Source organism: Argiope bruennichi, chromosome 9, assembly GCF_947563725.1.
Source record: "Argiope bruennichi chromosome 9, qqArgBrue1.1, whole genome shotgun sequence".
NCBI lineage: Eukaryota > Metazoa > Arthropoda > Arachnida > Araneae > Araneidae > Argiope > Argiope bruennichi.
The window spans coordinates 39,843,659-39,868,288 of NC_079159.1; the positions used below are offsets into that span (position 1 = coordinate 39,843,659).

General features: G+C 30.2%; 1 protein-coding gene across 1 annotated transcript; it reads right to left on the bottom strand.

Moving 5' to 3' along the window:
• Nucleotides 1-94: 94 nt before the first annotated feature.
• Nucleotides 95-23,753, bottom strand: LOC129985131 (uncharacterized). Its single transcript, XM_056095049.1, has 2 exons — nt 23,664-23,753; nt 95-943 (listed from the first exon to the last, which is right to left on the bottom strand). Exon 2 carries the CDS (start codon nt 896-898, stop codon nt 347-349), a length of 552 nt encoding a protein of 183 aa, XP_055951024.1. The 5' UTR covers nt 899-943; nt 23,664-23,753; the 3' UTR covers nt 95-346.
• Between the last annotated feature and the right edge of the window lie 877 nt (nt 23,754-24,630).

Below are 24,630 nucleotides of genomic sequence, written 5' to 3' on the forward strand. Positions count from 1 at the left end.
AAAAATAATTTAAATAAAAGTTTCAATCAAATTAGATGTTCTAAGATAAAATTAATTAAAATTTTTTGGAGTGATTAAAAAATCAATATAGAAATGGAAATGAAAATCAGTTTTAAAAATTTTACTAAAATTTAAATTCTTTGGAATTTTTTATATTTTTTATTTATTTTTTCCGTAATATAAAAATGGAGATGGCATTAAGAAAAACTACTCAAGTATAAAAATATTTCGTTTAATTTAGAGTTCTTTTTATAACCTGTAGAATTTTTCTGCTTTGTTTTTCACGATTACAGTGCGGTAGGTAATCTAATAAAACAAATAAATCACTTACGTTATGTTACATTTATTAGTCCAAAAGAGCATTATATCTCGCTGCTCTCAAACGTGCTTGTCTAATTCTATCTGGATGCCAACTGTTTGATGTGCTGCATAATTTGCAACTCTGATCAGAGCAATTTGACCTGGAACAGTGTGCCATATTCAGTGCTGGTCTATATCGTAATCCATTATACGCATCTGGAAAGCGCGGAATCACATACGAATAGTTAAGACAAATGGGGCAGCTGCAGAAATTCACGGGGTTCCTGATCCACATCGGAGAAGGGTATTGCACCAGTGCAAAATTATTGGGAACTGAGAGCCGCTGAGGTAAAAACGTCGATGGACTTGTAGTGGAAGTGGTCATTGTCCAGGGATGCATTGGAAAAGTCTGACTAGGAGATGGAGAGGTCATCTGGTGAGGAACGTCTTGAGTAGTGGTTGTAGGAACTATCGAAGGTTCTTGCCAAAAAGATGCAGGGAATCTACGTTGGCGGAGTGGTACCATTGGTTTTGGGTCAATGTCTTTATCTGCTGCAATCTCTTTCGTCTCAGCCACATCTATTGATGGTGAGCTCATGTTGGTGACTAATTAGGTTAGTAATTAGATTTTTACAACCTCATCCTACAAAAGAACAATTATGTTAGCTCTTATATATTGACATACGTTAAATTATTTTTAAACTTAGATCTGATCCATTCATGACTTGGTGATAAGATCTGGTAACAAGAGTATTCCATATTCAAACCTCAATTCCACCTATATATACGTCGTGTATTTGGACTTAATATATGTTAAATATGGTGCAGAAGTTTGAATTTCCTCCAGCTTATGTGGCTTGGAAATTTGATGAAAGGGCTGCTGACTCAAATGATGTCTTTGTCATCTGATCACAATTCAAAATTCAGTCCCAAAATAGTCTTTCTGTCGCTTTAAAATTGACCTTTAATTAGATCCTTACGACCGAGGTGGCCGGGCGCTGTTTTTAAGAGGTGCTATAAAGACAAAACATTAGTGCATTTTCACCACTTTTTGAAGCAAAATATGAGGAAGGGGCGAGAAAATAAGAGCATCATTTACTACTTTGTTGAGTCAGTGATAAAAATTGGAGATGAAAAAATAATACTATTTCGGAAGCGCCACTAACTCCTTACTACGTCATTCAACTTTGAGATTATTAAATTACACTGAGCCATTAATATGTAGTGTTTCTTAGCTCTTCCAGTTAAAAGATCATGTTTACCTTAATATGAATTAGAGTGATAATTAAATAAAAATATCTCTTTTATTTTCTGGAACTTATAAATTTTTCAAATAAAATACCTTACTAAATCTTGATTTGCTCACTCTTTCAGTTCAACTCGCATTAAAAATAATGTTATGACCGCTGTGCTAAGCGCAGGGTTAAACATTTATTTTCAGTGCACATCATATGTGAATTGGAGAAATCCCATATGACTATTTATCGAATTATTCTGTCTTTATTGATTTTATCATTGAGATAAACAATAGTGATCATTAAAAACGCATCAAATATTTTTATGAATATGGCATCATACATTTTAAATGGGACTGAACATTAATACTATTGAAAAGACGGTAATTTTTATTTGCAGTAAGAGCGTATGATCATCCTTTTGCTTTTGCGTCATCTTTTAAATAATTATTATTAATTATAATAATAATTAATAATAATTTAAATAATTTATTTAGCCTTATGTATAAAACACGACATAATTTAGGGTACTGCGTTTTTATTCGACTGTACGGTAACGGAAAATTAAAAAGGGAAGAGAACATAAATAAGAATATCAAAACAAAAAGTTTCTCCAAAACAACATAAGTTAACCCGATAACTACAAAATGAAGAGAGCAAGACAGATAAGATTCCGCACACAGATTTAATATCTATAGCAGAGACATTTGTGGTGAATAGCTTATAAGCCAATTAACAGCTACGCTACCCATGCAATTGCTTTTGTATTGTGGTCATGTTACAGGGCTGCAAACCACAAGGTCCCAGGTTCTATCCTCGCACATCCAATCCACCATATTGGTGACCTCGGACGATGAATCTTCATCCTTCGTACAACTTTTGTGGCGCCATCTACCGACAGCAACCCAAAGTCGTCAGACTCGCTTGACGCAGCAACAGCATCAGCAACCACACACACTCGCATAACGCTTGGTGCTACTCAAATGGGTGCAGGCGCATTAGAATCACCACTCAACAGCCATATCGCTCGTTTCACCTCCAATTCACTGGAGGGAGAGTATGTGGTGAATAGCTTATAAGCCAATTAACAGCTACGCTACCCGAGCAATTGCTTTTGTATCGTGGTCATGTCACTGGGCTGCAAACCACAAGGTTTCAGGTTTTATCCTCGCTCAATTCAATTCGTCACACATTTGTTAAATTTTGGGCGAAATTAAACTGTGGGTTGGCCTACGTGTCTGTTGGTTTATACTTTCAGAAACATGTAAACGCGATCATTCAAAAACATAATCACTTAAAAATTAAACTAAATATGCATTACAGAAAAATGTCAAGTATTGCTGTTTAAAATAAATTTTGTTAAAATATATATCGGCTACGTTTAAATTGAAATCATATTTGAAGGGTCCAATGGAAGTTATTTTCTTTTAATTCGGATTTTGGGGTTTCATCTCAATTAGTGCAATAAATATAGTTTAATGATATATACTAGTAGTTATACAATTAGAAATAGTTAGAATTGCGCATTTTAAGTGTTGGACAATTGGTAAAAGTAGTAGTTTCTAGAGAGATTAGAAATTCTGTTGTTTGTTTCTAAGGATTTTTTTTAAAGGAATCATCGTTTGTTTGTTTTTAGGTTCTTTATTTAGAAATTTTAATTTAGCGTAATGAGAAACTTTCTCTATCAGCTTGAGTTTTCTTTAACCATGGATTAGAATTGCTCAACTATAGATCCAGCTTTCAAGAAAGATCGCGAAATTGAGTTTCGAAGCTATGAACACAATGATAGCGCTCTCTGCTATTTAATTTAATATATTAAACAAAACAAAATAGCCCCCAAAACTTCTTTTGAACTCAATTTGAAACATTTTAATCTTTTATTTAGGCAAATTACATTTTGTTTATCACTAATTAGATGAAATTTGGTTCATTTCAAGAACCAAATTTTTTATCTCTCTTTTCCCCCACCCCAACAAATATAGTCACTAATTTTTATAACCAAACGGAAATTTCTTTTGCTTAATCTTTTTGCTGTACTAAATAAAAAGATGTCTTGTTTGCAATTATATTTTTTTAAATTACAGATAGTTCTAGAAGCAGAAGCAATTACATTTCTTTTTATTAGTGCAACCTCTACCAAGTGATTGTCTCGGCCCCGTTTTACTTTCTCGTATACGTAGTATACAGGAAATATAGTAATTATCAAAAAAATTGAACTAGAGATTTTCACAAATCTCCATGTTTTAGACCTCTCTGAACTCGGAAAATACATTTGATTTACTTTGTCTATGACAAAGATAACTCAAAAACTTTTAGAGCTAGACAGATGAAATTTGGTGTACGATCTTTACACCATATCAGTAGGTTTCTATAAATTTTGAGTAAAATCCGTCCAGAGGAAGTCTGTCTGTCTGGCTATTCAAATATAATTTACCATGGTACCTACAAAACAAAAAGATAAAATTCTAGATAGATAAAATTAGGTACACAGATTTAACATCTATAGTCTAGACATCTATGAAATTGTGAGCCAAATCCAACAAAGAATTGATTGTCTCACCGTCTGTACTTTTAGAAACATGTAAACACGATAACTCAACGATGCAATCACTTAAATATATAATATTTGGTATGGGATTTTGTAACCTACAAGTGCAATTTTGTGTCAAATTTTTGTTTCAATTGGATGAGAATAACGCGACTAAAACACAAATTCGATCTTCGGAAATTATTAACCGCATACCAGGGATTAATAAACCAAATAACTCACCAAGGATAACACGATAGTTTCAGTATCAGTGCTAAATTCAAGCCAAAAGTTAATATTTCGTAATTATTTGGCCGCGGTGGCCTGGTGGTAAGGTCTCGGCTTCAGAACCGGAGGGTTTCAGGTTCGAGACCCGATTCCACCGAAAGAACCGTCGTTTAAGGGGGTCTGTTGCACGTTAAATCCGTCCTTACCAAACGTTCTACCGCTAGTGTGGTGTGGAGAGGGGGGTGCCAGCTCAGGTATCGTTCTCGTCATCTGACCGCGGTTCAAAATGACGAGGTCCGTCCCAAAATAACCCAAGTGTTGCTTCAAACGGGACGTTAATATAACTAAACCATTTCGTAATTACTTTACGTCAATGCCATGTAAAACGTTCTCTGGCATGACAAGTTTATTAGAAAGGATGCAAGAAAGTTTTAGAGACCACTCCCACTGGTTTATATGGCAAACTGAAAGCACTTGACATCCTGTACTGATCCTATATTGATAATGCTTTCAATGTTATAAGCAAAACTGGAATTATAGTTATAACGACTTACATAGTAAAAACAACTTATTCAAGGCACATGATTTCCTTCCGAATTCTCTTCTTTATATTTTGAAATATATTATTTTGCAAGAGATTAAAAAGATATAAAATTTATAGTTCTCCTATGAGAATATAGATGAAATATCGTAGAAAAAACACAAAAGGGCCAATATTTAATATTAAATAAGTAAAAACTAACTCGAATTTAAAATAATTTTTACAATATAAACTTCATTCGTGTTAATCCATTTACTGTACCAAATTTGGTCCAAAAACGAGAAAATATTTGGCCGTGCATAACGAAGATAAAAATAAGTTGAAAGAGATATATATAGATTAATATCGTCATCTGTTTTAATTTTTATTAAACGTGGGATCACGAGGAAAAAAAAAATACTTTCTTATGCCGAGTCATGAAATACTTTTGTAATTAAAAAAAAAGGCGGTTGCAAAATAATTCAAAATATTCAGTATAAGTAATGCATCTAGATTTAAAAAAAGATAAAGGGATAAAATAACCTATACCGAAAAGAAAAGCAAGACGTGTGAGCGATACATATCAGTTGACGACACACATAAAAAATGAATATAAAAAATTGAACTCCGCTGAGAGAATCAAATGACCCATAATCAATAAGTTAAAACTTTTTCTACTAAAGCAATATAATACTATTTTTTGTCATACTATGATATTTTTTCAAATTATATTACTTTTCATCAAAGTTGATGGCTTTTCAAAATTTACTGAGAATATTTGTTTAAGTGCATTGTAAGAATAGAAAAGTGTTTCATTTCTGATCAAAATACTCATGTTTTTAAATAAAGTTCCGCAATCGAGTTTGCTTCTAAAGTTTATATTAAAAGCGTATATCGCCTCATCTAACTCAGATTTCCTTCTGAATTCGAATCCGATTCTTTGAAGATTTGAGTTTATAAAAGAGTTAAACACAAATAAAATACAAAAATGGTTTTATCTCCAAATTATTCAAGAATCTTTAGAAGGAATGCAGCATTTTACATCTATCTGCATAATTAAATCTAAAAACAATTTACATAATTTTACTTGTAAAAAGAAATATTCCATTTAACAGATACATTATGGCAATCGATTAAGAAAAAAGCAGTTTCTTTCTTTCCTTTTTGAATTTTTAAAATAAAATAAATAAATAAAACCAGCTGTCCCCTTTGATAGCCTGTGCATAAAATAATTATATTTGTCTCCTCTATTAACAATCAACCAAACCATCCTATATGTGATGATGCAAAAAGAGTATCAGAGGAGAAGAGAGCAATTAAATAGTCTGAAAATTCATTAGAGTCCTCATACACTAGTTAAAGTCTGTGGTGACCTGATGGTAAAGCTTCGGAACCGGTGGGTTCCAGGTTCGAGACCCGATTCCACCGAAAGACCATCCTGCAAGCATGTGTGGTGACATTAAATCCACAGGGGCTAAACGTCCCCCCCCCTCCACTGGTATAGTACGCAAGCTTGGTGAAGGGGTGCCAGCTCAGGTGTTGTCCTCGTCATCTGACCGCGGTTGAAAACTACCGAGATTCGTCCCAAAATAGCCTTAATGTTGTTTTAAAACGGGACATTAATGTAACTGAACTGAACATATATTAGTTAAATAAGGGAAGAGAAATTTTGAACACAGTACCTATGTTTCCAAGGGAGCTGTGTCCCCTTCCAATAAGTGCTGGAGCCTCCCATGGAGACGGTAGAGATTTAATTGTTTTTCCTTCATCGTATTTGGGTGAGAGCGGTTCAATTTAACAGTTTATTTATTGTCTAAGGAAATAAACAGACCACACATCAATTAATGCGGCAATTTGTGGCTGATGTAAACGGAAAGGGAATCGACATTAACAAATTGTTAAATATCAACCGTTTCCTTATTCTTTTCATTTATTATTGATTTTGTATTCATTTTTAAATTTTTAATAAACAATGCGTTACTGCATTTTATGGTCACTTTCATTTCTTATTTGTAATTTGAGATAGATGGACAAACAAAATAGGTTTAGATGATCTACAGCAATATTTTGATATTTGGTATGATGAATTATTATGGAAAAAGGGGCGTAGGAATTTTTTTCTTGTGAAAGGAAATGACAGTCTAGAAAAAGTTAAAAACATCTGGTATCGTAGCATGTTGGATATAGCACCCTTATGAAAAGACGGTGAGAAAGATTCTGTTATTGTAACATTTGCACTTTCCGTAATTTTGTACAACTGAGTTAACTGACCGAATCGGAATAATTTTAGATCTATTTTGAGGAAGGATTCGTAATTTTGAACAGAGATCAGATGACGAAAGCGATACTTGAGCCGGAGCTTCTTCTCCAAACTTTCAAATCACGACAATAGGAAGACTTTTGATCCTAAACATCAGATTTAAGGTATTGTATATTCAAGTATACATATGGTGAAGCTTTTGTGGAATTTCCAGTCTTAGAAGTCTACAAACTTGAAGCCAGTATCTAAGTAAAAAGCCATCGCGAGTCTAAAAACCGTCCTATGGAAAAGGTTTAGTTCATACTAAGGGTTACCAGAATCACCTCAAACGCATTGCAGAAAAGTCCAAATATAACATGCTCTTCCTAACATAATAATATTTATAAAGGGATATTATCTGTAAATTACTGAGCCAAACTGTTAGTGTTAGAGCTACAAAATTTGTCACGTAGTTAGTTCTTGAGTAGAAAATAAACACTAATTTTTTCAAAATTTTAATTAGATTTCTAATTAGAAATGAATCGAAATTTATGTTTTTCCTCAGTAATTTTGAAATATATGATCGCGTAAAAGCCATTTTTACACATTTTACCAATTTTTTTTTCTAATTTTAATAAGTATTGAAAAAAAATTTAAGTAAATTTGACAACAGTACTTTTTACTGCATAAATTACCACATTTATACACACATAAGATATTTATTTATTTTTAACATTATTTTATTATTTTTATTACAATTATTATTTATTTATTTATTACAAATTCATAGAAGATTGATTGGCTATTGACGTCATTAGATCTCTAGCCTTCCAAATGTCAGAGACACGAAGGAAGGACACAAAGGAAGGAGGCAAAGCCATAGCAGATGATAGTATAGATATTTTTTTATGTGTGAGCACATTATCTTTGATATATAATTAAGAATAAAATTGTAAAAATAATATACATGTAGAAGAAACATAATTATGCTATGATCTTATTTTAGATAAAAAGTTCGAATCTCATTTTTTTTTAACCTTATCGTGCTAGTCTTTGTAATTTTCCCAGTATTAAATTTCCCAAACTTTTTAGAAACTGAAAATGCATGGTTATTTTTTTTTTCAAAAATAAATAAACATTTCTATCTCACTTCCTACACCCTCGAATTCCGTGAATTCTTCCCTGTGGTTCAGATTTAGAGGCTGCGGTTATGTGACAAATCTTTGTCGTAAACGCGAGTAATGAGGTGACATTCTTGGAATTATTGTCCCTCTAGAAGAAACGTCACGACCCACCGAGACCTAAATCTGTAGTTCTCAGCACCTGTTTTTCTTGCAAGATCTCGATATAGATACCGGGCGTCATGGCCTGTCAGTAAAAGGCCATGACGCCCTTTCCAAGCAGAGCAGTTCTCGATAAATGCATGATTTGTTACAAATTTAAGAGTAGGCACCATGCGATGGATCGGTCAAATAAAGATGATTTTTTAAAAATCATTAGAAAATTATATATTTCCGAAACTGGCAGGGATTTCTTTTCCAGATACAGGGACAAATCGGTGTTAAAAAATTGCTTGGTGTATCATTATGCTGCTCCATTAGCATGTTGTTCACAGCAGACATGAGTTGTTGCTATATTCCATTATCTAATTCTTTCTTTCTTTTTTTTTAATTACAGGCAGTCACCCCGTTACCACAGAATTAAACCGTATCAATAGAGATTGTTGTGACTGGCTGTTATACTCATTAACTATCCAAATTTTTGCATAAAGAAACAATGGTCAACAAAAGCTGAAAGAATTTTCAAACTGTTGGTAAAAGCCTAGAAATCGTTTCCATCATTTCTTTTAATATTTTTAAATTTCCATGGTATTGTAATACTGTGTTCAAATTACTATCCATAATGAGTTTTCCTCTAATTTCATTGAGTTAGACACATTCTGTTATGTAGTGCTAAACTGAGCCTATTTCCCCACATATACACGTGTTGTCTTGCAACCTTCCGAATATGTAGAAGTATTCAGAAAATCATTCGTGTCCCAATATAATTTGCATTATCATCGTGTCTGATTGTTTTTGAAGGGGAAAGTCAATGGTGTCTATTAAAACTTCATTAATAATTAATAAACATAAAACATATAAATACTAGCGTCTACGGCAACCAACAAATAATATTTAAGTGATGCATAATAAACATGGAGCATTCTGATTGATTAGCTACTCATATAAAATAGCGAAATTAATTAGCAAAATCGCTGTAGTTATTGAGATTGAAGGCACTGACAAAATGTTATTTTCTATATATCTGGAAAATGAAGAGAGACAGGGTGCCATTTAAGACATATCTAAACGTTATAATCTTTCAAATAAAATAAAAACTAGTGAAATTATATCAATATATGGGGCTGGAAGATACTGTCATAGTTTTTATCTTCATATAGAATGTACAGCGAGGTAATTTCTCGTTTAACAAGCATAACCTTATGTACCTTAATTGTACCAGAATCGTATTCGTAATGCGAAACATTTGTTATACGAAATTATTATTTATATAAGAATCCATGAAAAATAAGACAATGCGTTTGTTCCATTCTGAAAAAGAAATACTCAAACAACTTTATAAATAACGTTCTCTGTTATTTATAATTCAAGCTGTCTTTTTTTTTTTTTTAACGAAAACTGTTTAAAGATATTTGCCTTTGCTTCAATATATGGACAAATGAAACACAACATTACTGTTAAATAAATTTGTAGTACGCATAGCTACTGACTTATTAGGTACTGCTCAACATATGATGCAATAATTTTTCATATTTTCAGCATGTCTCTTATTTCGCTGGAAGACTTGCTTTGTTGAATCTATTATTTTTTCCTTTCCTGATCAAATCGCCTCCGCAGTTTCTTGCGGTGACACAGAATTCAGCTCCATAAGTTCTTAGGGATCTCTGGTTATGTTCGTCCACCAAATCATCAATGTCATTGCTATCTATTTCTAACCCCATGATCTTGATGAGATACACAATCTCAATGATCAAGGTTCTGCAGGCACTGTTGTAACCCCTCGAGGTCGCGTTCAACAACGCTATCCAGCTAAAGCTTCTTATACACAGAAATAAGGGGTTCTCTTCAAACAAGCGCTCAGCACAGACTGATACACGTCAATCCAGCTGTATTGTCATATTATCTCTTCGGCACTCGTTCTGTTAAATATTTCTCGCTAAGCAAATCACTTCTGTAGAGTAGAACATGCACTTGGTGCTGGGAGAGTAGATCTTTGGTTTCCTAATTATTTTAAATATACAGACTGAACTTTTGTCAAAAAGAGCAATAATGTGCAATAAAGCACCATGTATAAATTTCACATTAATAAATCGTTTCATCAAAGTCTCGATTCATTCGTAGCTAAGATAAAGCATCAGCGAAGCAAAGCTGGTAAAGCATCGGTAATACACCACTCTCCCTCTTTTGTAAAATTCGTCGATTTTCTTACCCAGTCATTATTTCTCCTTTCTATATAAGAGAGAGAGGGGGGGGGCCCAGAAAGCTTCTCTTCCCTACTGTTTAATTAATTTAAGTGATGAAGAAGAAGTATGTGAATAAAATATTTCTCCTTTTAGGGACGGAATGAAAAACTTCATTTATTTTATTAATCAAAACGCTAATGAAAAAGCATTTTATGACCATAATTCGTCTCTTAATGCTGCATTTAATACATACAGACAATCAATACGTCAGATGATAATTATTTTTCAAATTTAAACCTTTATCAGCATGTATATAAATCTTTAAAAAAAAGAAATGTAAAATTAATAATCAAAATATGCAATAAAGTAATCAATAATGCAATAAAGTAATCTGATAATAATGCAATAAATATCAGAATGCGCAATTTCATTTTATGATAATTGTTTTATTTTAAAATCTAATTAATATTTTCGATACTATATAGTAATGTATTTGTATTATCTTAAAAACTTAAAAATTTCAAGTGTTCATTATATTAGTTCATTATATTTCAAGTGTTCATTATGTTTATTATATTCATGTTCATTATATTAGTTCATTATATTTCAAGTGTTCATTATGTTTATTATATTCATGTTCATTATATTAGTTCATTATATTTCAAGTGTTCATTATGTTTATTATATTCATGTTCATTTTATTAGTAACAATAACTTTGTAATACTCAAAAATATTCCTGAGAAATTCCATTATGCGTTTCGTCATTTATACGCCATTTTATGACTGTCCCTTGAAACATAGGAAATAGAAATTGCATAACAGAAAATATAGTGTTCTGCAGTACATATAATATTTAAAGATAATATATAGTACATGCCTACATATGATACAATAGAAATTGTTATTGTCAACTTTGTACTAAAATTTTATTAAATATATATTATAAATAAAAGTAAAAATTCATAAATTGTACGCTATTGAAATTCCAATTACTCAATAGATTTTCTTCAAATATTGCTCAGAAATATTAGAAAATATATGAAAATAAGATTTTAATGAAGGTTTCGGTAAAATGAATCAACTAATTAATTTTTTGAATTAAAAACTAGAAAGGATCATAATATAAAAAAAACTCCTTTTATTAGTAATGTCGCCATTCCTATTAGACATTACAGATACATTAAATTATACATTTATATTTTTCAACAGAAAGATATTATAAATCTATAATAATATTACGAAACATCTTTATTTATTTGTCTCTGAAATACCACTCGTAATATTTAATTATATTTTAAATCATTCTTTAAAAAGTATGAATTAGTATGGAAAAATTAGAAACATGCAGGATCTAAACAGGCATGGAGCTAAAATAATTTGCGGAACCTGGAAGCCAATTTTATACAGCAAACTAATAATTTATTGCTTTTTGCTATTTATTACTTTATATAAATCTGTGTTATAAGAACTTAAAATGATAAATAATTGAATTGCCTAATATAATTAATAATTATATTACTTATTGCCTAATATAATTAACACTGTATTGCCTAATATAATTAATAATTATATTACTTATAAAATTAATATTTCAATCATAAAAGTAACCGTAACTAATACAAGAAAATCATAAATGATTAAATTCAGTTAACAGTATATGTTATTTTTGTCTCATTTTCTTACAAATTCTGTAACAAATTTATTGATAATATTCATCATAATTTAATAATTTGGTTCATTCAAATATGATTGATAATATATCTAAGGAGACTAATGGTTCTAGACTAATAACCTTTCGTCATATATACATTTTTTAATTCGGATCCATAGATAAAATGTCAAAAAAAATTAAATCATTCTGGTTGAATTCAAGGATATTTTTTTGTTATTTTCAATTTTGAGAAAGGCTTTCCGACAGATTCAACAATAATTGTTAAGAGCAATAATTTAGATACAATTCAAATAAATAATTTTTTGATGAATATTACAATACCTCTCATGTTGTGATCCTAAAAAGAAAAAGTCTAGACAAATTTCAATTCCATTAAATAAGTCAATGTAATCAAATAGTGTTGCAGAGCTGCATTTAAATCTTTGAATCATTTGAGAAGATCGTCATCAGTAAGTTTGTGAACATTATCCGAATCATATATTTAAAAAACTCGATGTTTCATGTTTGCAATAAATTTTGGATCCTTTCTTGCAAAGAAAGAATAGCACTTTCGATAATGATTTATATTTATATATTTAGTTGGCATTACCTATCTACAAACATAATGAGATTCATGTGCAAAATTCGGGAGATCCTTGCATATCATAGTCTTTGGATCACATGCATAACTGTGACATATTATTGATGGTACAATGTAAAAAGTAAATTTTCTTAATCTTTATTTCGAAATAAATAAATATAAAATAAAATTTAAAAAAATTATTAGCGCATTCTGCAACCCATAATGTAAAACGTCTTACAATGCTGAAACAATCCATCGTTACAGCATGTACTAAGTTTCATAACTTAACTGTAATCTGATGCACCACCACAAATATAAACACTGTATTACGGCCATCATGATTACCAGATCTATCACCATTTGAACTTAGAAGATGGCTATTCAAAAGTATTTCGCTCACTCTATCATCATTTATTCCGTTTTGATTTTCGGTCTGACTAAACTCCCTGACAATACATATGTATATATTTCTGTTTAGGATTCCATTTTTAACTGATTTTCATTTTTTATATAATCAGTTTTTAATAAAAAATAATTACCTGCTAAATGATATGCTCGGCATTATTTAGAATAAAAATGTATTTATGTTTTATATTAACAAAAAGTTAATCGTTTAATAAATCCCCGCGAAACTTAAAAAAAAAAAAAAAAAAAAAAAAAAAAACTGTTCTTATGTTTCAATATTCATGAGCAAAAAATGAAGTTTTCCTAACATAGAAAACTAAATGTAAAATATAGTTTGAGATATAATGTTTTGCTATAAAAACATCTTTGATTGTCTGCAACTTTATTTTTAATTAAAGTGACAGAATAGAATATCAACTACATCAAATAATTTTTAAATATCCTCTTATTGGTTTTGCATGAAAATGCCTTCATTTCATATTTTGAAGTGTTTTTTTTTTAATATACACAGATTTAAGTATAATGAAAAATGTCCCAATCTCTTAAGTTTCTAAATTTTATTTCTCTTCTTTCGACTAAATATTTAATAATTATTTCGCGACTTAGATTCTAACTTAATTATGATTCTTTCAAAAAATATAATTTTACTTACGCCAAAGGAGGTAATTTCCTTTTTCTTTCCTCTTAGTAGCATTAGAAAAACGCTACTTTAAATAGTATTGACAAAAAAGGTAGGGTTTTTTTTTTTTTTTTTTCGTATACGTGCGGTAGCTTAAAATCTTAATCTGAAAATCATTGTTTAAAATAACGAAAAATACAGAAATCAGTTTATAATTTTTCTGAACAAAATATGTTTTGAATGATCAGATGAATTTTTTATTTTCATCATTCTGATGCTGATTATTTTACGGTAAATTATTTTAAAACAATTTAAAGCAATGGATTTAGACAGAACATTTAAAACGAGAAAATTTCCATTTCAGTGACATTAAAATAAAATCCCGTTATTTTTTTTAATTAATTACCAGTTTTTCGAAGTCCAGACAAAATCCGATCAAGGTCATCAAATCATTCGCACTTGTGTATCTCAACTTTTTGAAAGTGCTTTTATGCTAGTCAGGGCTAGGAAAGACACAATATGACTCGGTGAGGTCGCACAATCGTCACGAGAAAGAAAACGTTAACTGTTGTAAAGAAATATAAATGAACTAATATTGCCAATAATCAATCAGAATTATAATCTAATCAAGACCGTAACTAATTACTATTTTACTATAACCATTTATTAAATTACACGAAAAATTGAAATTAATTTTTTGGGAAATAAATAGATCTAGTTAAATGTTACACCCTTTAACGCCCTTTAAGATCTTCCTCCATTTATGAGTGAATGCTTCCATCTCGTTTTTGAGTATGCCGTGTAATTAAAAATTTGAGAATAAGTGTTTTGATTTTACATGCATAAATAGATGAGAAATTTGTTTTTCAGATCCCACAAGCATCCCTATAGAATACAACTTCTAATTCATCAACGAAATTTCATTAAATATTTTCCATGCATTGCCGATTCTACACCCCTTCTCTCTTTCCTCATGCCAAATGTAACATTTCAAAACTTCTGAGTTTAGCTGACAAACTATAAATTAATAGAAAATCAGTTTTGATTTGTAGTAAAAGGCTGACACATCACTCCTTGAAGATATATCAAATCATAAGTAGAAATTATCTTTATTTTTTTTTCATTATTAGTTTTTAATTTTTTTTCTCTTTTTTTAGTTTTTAATAATTATTTTTCTTGTCGATGTGTTTCATATTTTAGCGCTTCTTTGCCTTTTAGACATTTTGAAATGTAATATACAATTTACAACGCCGGCGACTTGGCTTAGGGGTAGCGCGTCTTTCCCATGATCTGAGCGTCCCGGGCTCGAGTCCTGGTTCGGGCGTGGTTGTTCTCTACCCTATGTTCTATCTGTGAGGTGTGTGAATGAACCCTGAAAAGAGATTGTGCAAGCGAATGTGTATGTCATCTTATATCCTCTAAGTCCGACTTCTGAACTCGAGTGCTTATGGGCCTTCGTCCTCAGAAGCTGCTGCGCACTCGGCTTAAATCGCTGACAGTTCGTCAGCCGGCTTATAAAAGGCCATAAGTAACAACAACTATTTACACCGATCCATCTTAAGAGTACAAAATAATAAAGTGTCAGCCGGGATGACCAGTGCACAGACAGTATGAAACTGCAGTAGCATCTACTGTCTTTTCCAATTCATAAATATAATTACTGTCATTCGGTTTCGCATGTAATATTTAAATCCATTAACTATGTAATGCGATTTCTTTTTTTGAATCCTTCTTTTCTACTTATACGAAAAGAGTTATATTGTTTATTTTTCCTGCATTTCTTCTAAAGGACAAAAAATATTATATAGCGAAAAAAATTCAAAATATTGTCTTTTTAAATCAACAATAATTTTCTATTGCTGTTTCAGAAAAGCAAAAAATAAGAAATTTTCAATACAGTTTATGAAAGAGAGATGATAAGTCGAAAATACAATGTAACAGATGTTAAAAGATACGTTTAAAGCATTATCTAAATTAAAAAATGTATGAAGAATAATTATTAATTATGCATAAATTAATTTAAAAATTTTCTTGAGAATAATTACAGAAATGACACACACACACACACACACACACACACACACACACACACACACACACACACATATATATATATATATATATATATATATATATATATTAATCTAACACTTAGTGGTGACTTATTACTCAGAAATTAGCAGGGCTTCAAAAATTATTTATCAGAAAATTATAATTTAGAACAAGAGGGAATGGCTCCCCAAAACGTTCTCGCATACTCTCTAACAAACTTGTCAGGCCAGAAAAAGCATTACATGGCATTGGTGTACAATAGTTATGGAATATTAACTTTTGGCGAGAATTTATTATTTTTACTGAATCTATCGTGCCATACTTGGCGATTAATCCCTGGCAAGCGTTAATAATATCCGAAAATTGAATTTCTGCTTTAGACATATTTCTCTCAATTGATAGAAACAAAGATTTGACACAAAACTGCACTTTTAGTCATAAAATCCCATATATATTTAAGTCAGTGCGTTTTTGAATTATCGCGTTTACTTGCTTCTGAAAGTACAGACAAACAGACAGTCAACCCACAGTTGTATTTGTTTCAAACTCTGAGTGGCGTTTACACTGTAGATGTTGAATCTTTGCGCCAAATCTTATCTATCTAGCTTTCTTCGTTTTGTAGTTATCGCGTTAACTTATATTCGAATGGCTGGAGATAGAAATCTGCGAATTTAAAGTAAAGACAGTATACTAAATTTCAACCGTCTAGCTCAAAGCGTTTTTGAGTTATCTTTATCACAGACAGACAGACAGACATTTTCTAAAAATGCGTTTTTCGAACTCGGGGAGTTCTAAAACGTGAAGATTCGTCAAAATCTCGAGTTCGAACGATTTCTTTGACGATCACTGTTCTTTCTCTTCTTTATGATTTTGATGATAACTATACTTTATTTATACTGCGTATAAGAAAATGTAAAAAGCTGCCCAGCCGTATCCAACGAATTTTTATTTTATAGCCAGATATGAAGTTTGTTGCCTTTTAAAATATTAAATAACCGATGTGCGATATTAATTTCTTGTAGATTTGAAAACTGAAAATTATGCGAATGGCGAATTGATGATTCAACAGAAAAAAGACCAAAACCTGCCCCCCCCCCCTTCATCACGCACTTTTTACTTCGCCTTTGCCACTTAATTAAACTAACCCAAAAATGAATATCAAATAAAATGTGTAATAAATGCTCTGCAATAAACGTTCGTCGCTTTTTTTAAATGTAATAATTAATAATAATTGTTACCTCCTTATAAAAAATACTCATCTAAATAATAGTTTAGAAAATAATCCACGTACTTTTTTTCAACGATTGATCTCTAACAAAAGAAAATGAATATCCATTAAATCAAATTTGTTTCAAAAATTGCAACCAAAACTCTTAAAAAGTTTAATAAAAGATTTAAAAAAAAAAACGAGAGAAGAAAAGTGAACTTGAATGAGAGTGAAAGAAAGGAGTTCATTTGCAACATTCCAAGCTGAGGCTGGTCAGATTGCAGTTCTAGCGCTTCTAAATTGAAAGATTTGATTATGTCTGCAAAAAATCAATCATTGCTTGAGCAGCGATTTTTTCGTAATTTTCTCTAAAACCAGCCCTGCCTTGCGCTTCTCTTGTTTGTTGATTCATTCCTTTCCTTATTTTCACATTTTTATTACATTTCTACTTTTTTTGTTGGTCAACGTACTCATAGAGGAGAAGAGATAAGAAAACTGATCGAACTTTCTTAGTAAAAAAGAAACAAATTACACGAAAAAACAAAAATGCAACTTTAAAAAATTATCCCAGAAGATGCTGCAACTCTGTAGTCCATATAAGCGAATCGCTACTGCTAATACTATCACGGCATTTTCGTTGCCCAACTGCAATTGCGTAAATTTTCATAAATTAAAATACCGAAAAACGTAGAAAATATTCCTAAATTAATGCAAGATATATAACAAAAGAACTTCATTTTAAGATTAAGTTTTTAAACAGATTTAATTAAAAACTTTTATTAGCTACAACAACACCAAAACAAATATCTAATATTTATTTTATTTTAAAATAAATAATTATAAGAAGTTAATTTTAACAAATCAAAATTTAAGCTATGACGAAATGCATCACTGCGCAATAAAATGTAACTCTCCCGAGACTACAATGCTTGAATCATGACAAGTACTTCGTGTTGAAAACAATAGAAATCATACAAAATTTAGAAACATGAAACTTTCTCTATCACAATTATTTAGGTTTTATCATTATTATAATTGTCCCATATTGTGCCATTTTTCAAACAAAAATTATTTGATTCTCTCTGTTTGAATTAGCAAATAATACTTGTCGATTCTTACAAGTAACAAAAATACAAAACATAAAGATATTTATTTCTTCTCCATATGTCATAAGTAATCAAATCAAGTAACATCAAATTTGTAAATCCGTCCAAAAGAAGTTTGTCTGTCTGTTCGTATGCAATAGCGCAAACAGCTTTATGGATGAAATTTAATATAAAAAGTCATAATCAAAATTACAAGTATGTGTCAAATTTTGACCAATTCTATTAAAGGGAGGATCATTTGCTGCTATGAATATTTGCATGTACAAATATTTGAACGCCACCGCTTAAAAACGCAACAACTTAGATAAATAAAATGCGGCATGCGGTCTTATGGCTAAAATTAAAAGCCTGTATCAAATTTTGGTTCTAATTGATTGAAAAGAAGGCACCCAAAATTTTTATTAAATTTTATTCTTTATATTACGAAGCACTAAACATGCCGTACTGCTTTATTATATGTAGGATGGAGAGGCACGCTTACGGGCTATAGTGATCTTAAGGAATTATCACACCCTCTCCGTTATACAGTAAGGGGGAAAAAATAGAAAAAGAATAGAAAACGCCGTATTGCCTAAATATACAAAGTCGAGGGAGGAACATTCCCGATGGTTTTAGTTGTGACAATGTTCTTTTAGGGTTGCCATGGATTATTGATCACAAGACAATGTTTCATCATTTTTAAGTTCATGCATGTATTGATTGTTTTTTTTTTTTTTTTCAATTAAGTAATGTTAAAGATTTTTTTTGTAGTAAATTTATTACGATTTATAATTAAAAAAAGTTCATCAAATTCGTAAAGCTGGTCACATATTCCGCCTTTTTGGTCTGCGTCATTATAAGATACGCAAATACCACCTTTGTTTTGACTTTAATCAACCCAGACAATTTTTTAATGCTTAGATTCATTGATTTATTGGTCTGCGAATAAATCTAAGAGTGAATAAAATTAGCTATCGGTAGCTTAGCTATTTTAACTTCAAATTTTATACACACTTTTAATGCTGCATTGTAGCAAAGATCAATGACCTGAAATCAGTAATTTTTATTACTTTTTTATGTATGAAATACAGAGAAAGTACTGTAAACTTTAAAAAATTCGAACACCGCATTACCACATTTCATATCTTTGTGAATTCGGAAAACACTGTTTTGAAATTTATTTCTTTGAGTGTCTATCTGTAAACAAGATAACTCAACAACTAGATGGATGAGATTTGCAATATGGACATAAGACCAAATCTGTAAATTTCTATCAAAGTTTGAGTGAGATCTATATGGAGCAAATCTGTTCGTCTTACTGTTCGAGTACAAATGAACTCGATAACAACAAAATGTAAATAACTAGATAGATAAAATTTTACACAGATTCAAAATCTGAAATGCAAATTCTTAAAACATTTTGAACAAAATCTGTCAAAAGGTTGACACTCTATCGATCTTTTGCACACTTGTAAACATGACTTAAATGAATGGAATTCGGAATGCGATTTTGTGACTATAAATGTAGTTCCTTTCAAATTTTAGTTTTAATTTATCAAAAAAAAACCGTTTTAATTACATATTCGCAAGATAGATTAAGTAAAAATGTTAGATTCGCGCCAAAGATCTACATTTCATAACAATTGTTCGCAGTGTTCCACAAGCATTTGTGGCCAAAGCCTACAATTTTAAACGGGACTAGAGGGGAAGACCTATATTAAAAAAAAATATGAGAGGAAATGTCGTGAAGATCAATGCCACTGATTATTTTATATTTTAGCTGGTTTATTATATTATGTATGCTATTTCTAACCTATATTCTCTTTCAGAATTATTTTTATTTTGTATTTGGCATTGAGATTTTTTCTGTTAATAGAACATTATTTGCTTCAATTCTATTTTAGGATTGGTTTTGCTTTATGTGTGAACAATATAGATTCAGAAGATCCCACATCAAGGAGATATAGAACATTCAATACTATGGAATAGACTATTTATATATCCTCTCCATAATACCTCCTCCTTTTCACTATTACAATATGACAAGGAGATACTGTATACTATACATACAAAAATAATATGTATATATTTTTATTATATTATAGTTATATAATATAATATATGTTTACTATAATAGAAACATTATATATTTATATTATAATAAACATATAATATAAACAACCCATTATATATTTTACATCTAAAGTATAATACAAATAATAATTTCTATTTATTTATTATTTATTCTACTGATGCACATGAGGTTTATTACTAATATTTGCGTTGGTAAATTTATGACAATCATATCTAAGATAATATTTACAGTATAACAGATTATTTAATAAACGTTAAAATGTATAACAGTTGTAAGGAAAAACTGTTAAAACAAACGGCAACGTTTTATCTAATCATCAGTCAATAGAAAAAAACAGTAACTGATTACCTTTCTAAGAGAGAATAACGGTTAGCTGTTATTTTAAAAAAGACGGTTTGGTTTTAAGTGGATATTTTCAAATAGCACGAGCTTTTGTTAAAGATTTCTTTCACTATATTAATAATTGAACTCTTATCCAGCATTGATTTGCAAATAAGAGACGCAGACGATATAGATTTGCAAACGATTTCGAACAAACCGATATCTAAACAGTTTCCATTAAATCAGTCCGATGTTAGTAATCCATTCATACTCGGGAAGTTACAGAATATTGGTTGCGTTGCCAGAGTTTTGAAAATGGGGGAAAGAAATCGTACAAATTGCAAAAGTAATAATTAGCTGGGAAGTACTTTCAGGTATGAAAAAAAAATCAAAGATTCAATCGCAAATGACGATCGATAAATAAAGAATGAAGAAATCGGTGAATTAATAATACCAACCAATAGTAAAAGCATTAACAGGGAAAAAGATAAAAGTGCAAACAAGAAACTAAATTAATTGTTAGAAAATGTGTAGAAACTGCCTGGTTGTGCAATGCAGATTGACCATAAATAACGGGAAAAAAACGGACAAATTCTTGCGAGGATTTAAAAAAAAAACAAAAAAAAAAAAAACCTTTTCTTTTTTTAACTGTTAATCTTTTAAGAGTAGCATCAATCATTGTTCCAAAACAAAGTCACGTTTTTTTGAAATAAAAAAAATTGTATCTATTTATTGGTTTATTAAATTCTATCCATTAACGAGTAATAAACATCTTTTGGACTTATTTCATGCTCATTTTTAATTACAGCGCAATTTAAATTTGCTTAATGAAATATTTTCCTAAAATAATTAGGAAATGCACAATACAATGAATTAGTTGGGGACGAGGAACCAGTTCTCCTGTCACAACCACTAAAATGATTTCGCCGGCTTTTATTTCATTTGAGGACTTATGCCTTGAATCCCTTGACGGATTTGGTTCGAAATTTGTAATGGATTTATACTTTAGATGCTAAATCTGTGCATCAAATTTTAGCAATATAACTCTTTTCGTTATATAGTTGTCAAGTTTACTTGTATTCGGACAGCCAACCAGAGAGACAGACTTATTAAATCTCTTTCGAAACTCAAAAGAAATCTACAGATTTGGAGTAGAGACGGTACATCAAATTCTGAAAGCATTGAAATAGAAGATCACTAAATAATCTTCTGTTTCAATGCGTTTTGTGATTATCATGTTCCCAGACAGACAGGCATAATTAGAAAAAAATGTTTGTCGGACTCGAGAGAAAGTGTGAAATGTAAATTCATAAAAATCTCGAATTCAGAATTCTCGGAGATTACAATATTTTCTCTTTGTATATGAGGGGGGGAAAAAGAGAGAGAGAGAGAGTAGCCATCTAAAAAAATCCTGCAAAATTAATTATTGAAAAACCGAAATGAAGGAAGATACGTTCTATTTATTCAAATTCAAAAATTACTTTTAACACTGGTAAATATATACATAAGGGACGCATAAGGCATATTAATAATTATTCTGTTTGCAAAAAATCATTGCAAGAGAGTGAGGATAAAAAAATGCTTTAGGGGGAAAAGTTCTATTATACTAAAAAGTTAAAAATAGCAGGATAAAGAATTATCCACTCACTTTATGATGATATATTTTTAGCAATGTTGCACATTTCTATAACTGGAAATGCAATTTAAAATAGAAAATATTTAAAATGGTTGATAATCGAAAATAATAATCAAGGAAAGATCAAAAGTTCCCATTTAAAATCTTATTACAAAATTCCTTTCTATAATATAATAGTCAAAAAAATTCCATAGTTTGGCTTCAACCAATAAATAATCAACTTACAATTAAAAATACCTATTAATTAATAGATCACAGAATATATATATTAAAAATATACATCTAAATGTGACTGATTCGAAAAGGAAGAAAAATAATAATAATTGCATTTTAGTTGTTTTTAAACTCATCTCTATGACAGGAAAAATCTCTCTCATCAATGTACTGTCAGTTTGCAATTTGTTTTCTGTTCATATATCGATATGTACAATTTTTACTTTCAAAGAAACGACATTTTAGAAAAACGAGATCTTATTAATTCTTCCTTTTTTCTCTTTCGACTAAATTACTTTTAATAAAATAGATCACTAAATTTAAAAAATTAAACTCATGCATAGAATTTATCAGGAAAAACTTTATATTCTTCCAGCAAAATCATTCCACTTTAAAACATTTCATTCTTAAAATAAAGCATAAAATTTAGAATACTTTGAGAAAATTGTAAAAAAACTCAAGAGAAATTCAATAAAAAAAAAATCGATATTAAAAATATGTAACATATTGTAATGCAAACAATACCCCGACCTAGCCAGAGGCCATGCGGGAAACTTGAAGAGGCCATATAATAAAAATGTAAATCTTATTTAAATTTTTAACGTTTTTTAAATGGATTTTTTTATTTTTTAAACTGAAACACAGTTGCCGACATCAAATACATTGTACATTAACATTATATATAAACAATGTGGTATATTTTTATTTATTTGTTTTTGGTTATTAATAAAAATTCAATCTAACATTTTTGCTTCATATTATTTCAAATAAGAATGTTTACATTTCACAACGAATTTAAAATGAATGCATATGTTACATTCTTTGTACATATAGGTAATTGGAATTATTTTATGACTTATTATTATGTTAATACGAATTCCCTTCTAAAACTGTCATGCAGTTTTAAAACCATGACAACAATATTAAGAATATCAACTAATTTTAAACTTTACACACAATGATAATATTAAAATGAATATTTGCAATCGATCTTTAGAAAATAGATTGGTATAATTTACAATATTAATGGGAAAATATAATCATTTTCGAAACCAGTTTAACAACTTTTTTTACATAATTAATAAAAAAATTAGTGTATTGTTCATAACAATAAAACATAAAATGGAATTCGTAAAAATTATAAAAATGAGTTAAAAAGTGATGTGTAACTTCATAAACTTCGCAACTATTCACTTAAGAATTTTTTTAAAAAAATCGTTTGCTCTTTACATGTAAACAAATCAAAACATTATTCTTTAGAAAAGTAAAAGCAAACTACTTACTGGTTTGATTTATCTCATACTTGTTGCGCTCAAATTATGGATTTAAAATATACCCACTGCGAGAAATCAACTTCTCAACGAAGCCAAAACTAGAACAGCTTTGTAATCGGAAGACGTGCCGCTTGAGATCTGAAACAGCTGTGTTAGGGTTGCTTGGCGCGGCGGGAATCTGCACCGCCAAGAAACCTCGCCAAATCATACCTTTCACTCTCCTGATTGAATGAAAGGATGCGAGTGGCAAGGAATAAAGAATATTACTGTTTGCAATCTCATTGGAAACGAAATAGACGCTTTCTTCAATTTCCTTCACGAAATTCAATCTGCGGATCAAGCACAACAATAGTCCGTGTGACATTTCAGGAAGAAAGTGGGAAAATAATTTCAAAATGTTTAGAGGAAAAGAAGTGCCACGAATAGATAGTAAAGGATGAAATTACAGACTACTTCTATATAATTTTATAGCAGTGCAATATTGTTTCCTAAGATTTTCCACCATTCTTTTAATAAAAGAACACTTTCTGTAGTTTTGAAAATTTGTTCCTTTCCGTTTTAGATTGATCAGATTACTTTTATACATAAGCACTTTTATTGGCAATTTTATTTATTGCTATATTTTATTTGTAGGTTTTCCCCCATTGCTTGTCTTCGGCCTGCCTCCATTATTTATAATATCAAATACTTTATAAAAGACGCTAATAACAAAATTATGTTCAAAAAATGGCAAAAATGATATACTGCTTGGTTATTAATTTCAAGAGAGGACGATTTTAAAACTGTGAAATGAGCGTACTATTAAATAAATTTCTTTTGAAGCGATTCAAACCTCTGCTTGAATGTGCAGTGGATTGGCAGCAACAAAATTGAAAATCTCTTTGTAACTCATTAACTGTATAAATTTCATTTTACTAATTTGCATTGTTAACTGTATTATTAATTTCTACTTAAATATCAGCTTAACTGCGACTGT

Bases quoted from the DNA above. Each gene is read 5' to 3' on its own strand.
- LOC129985131 (XM_056095049.1), bottom strand. From the start codon at position 898: ATGAGCTCACCATCAATAGATGTGGCTGAGACGAAAGAGATTGCAGCA.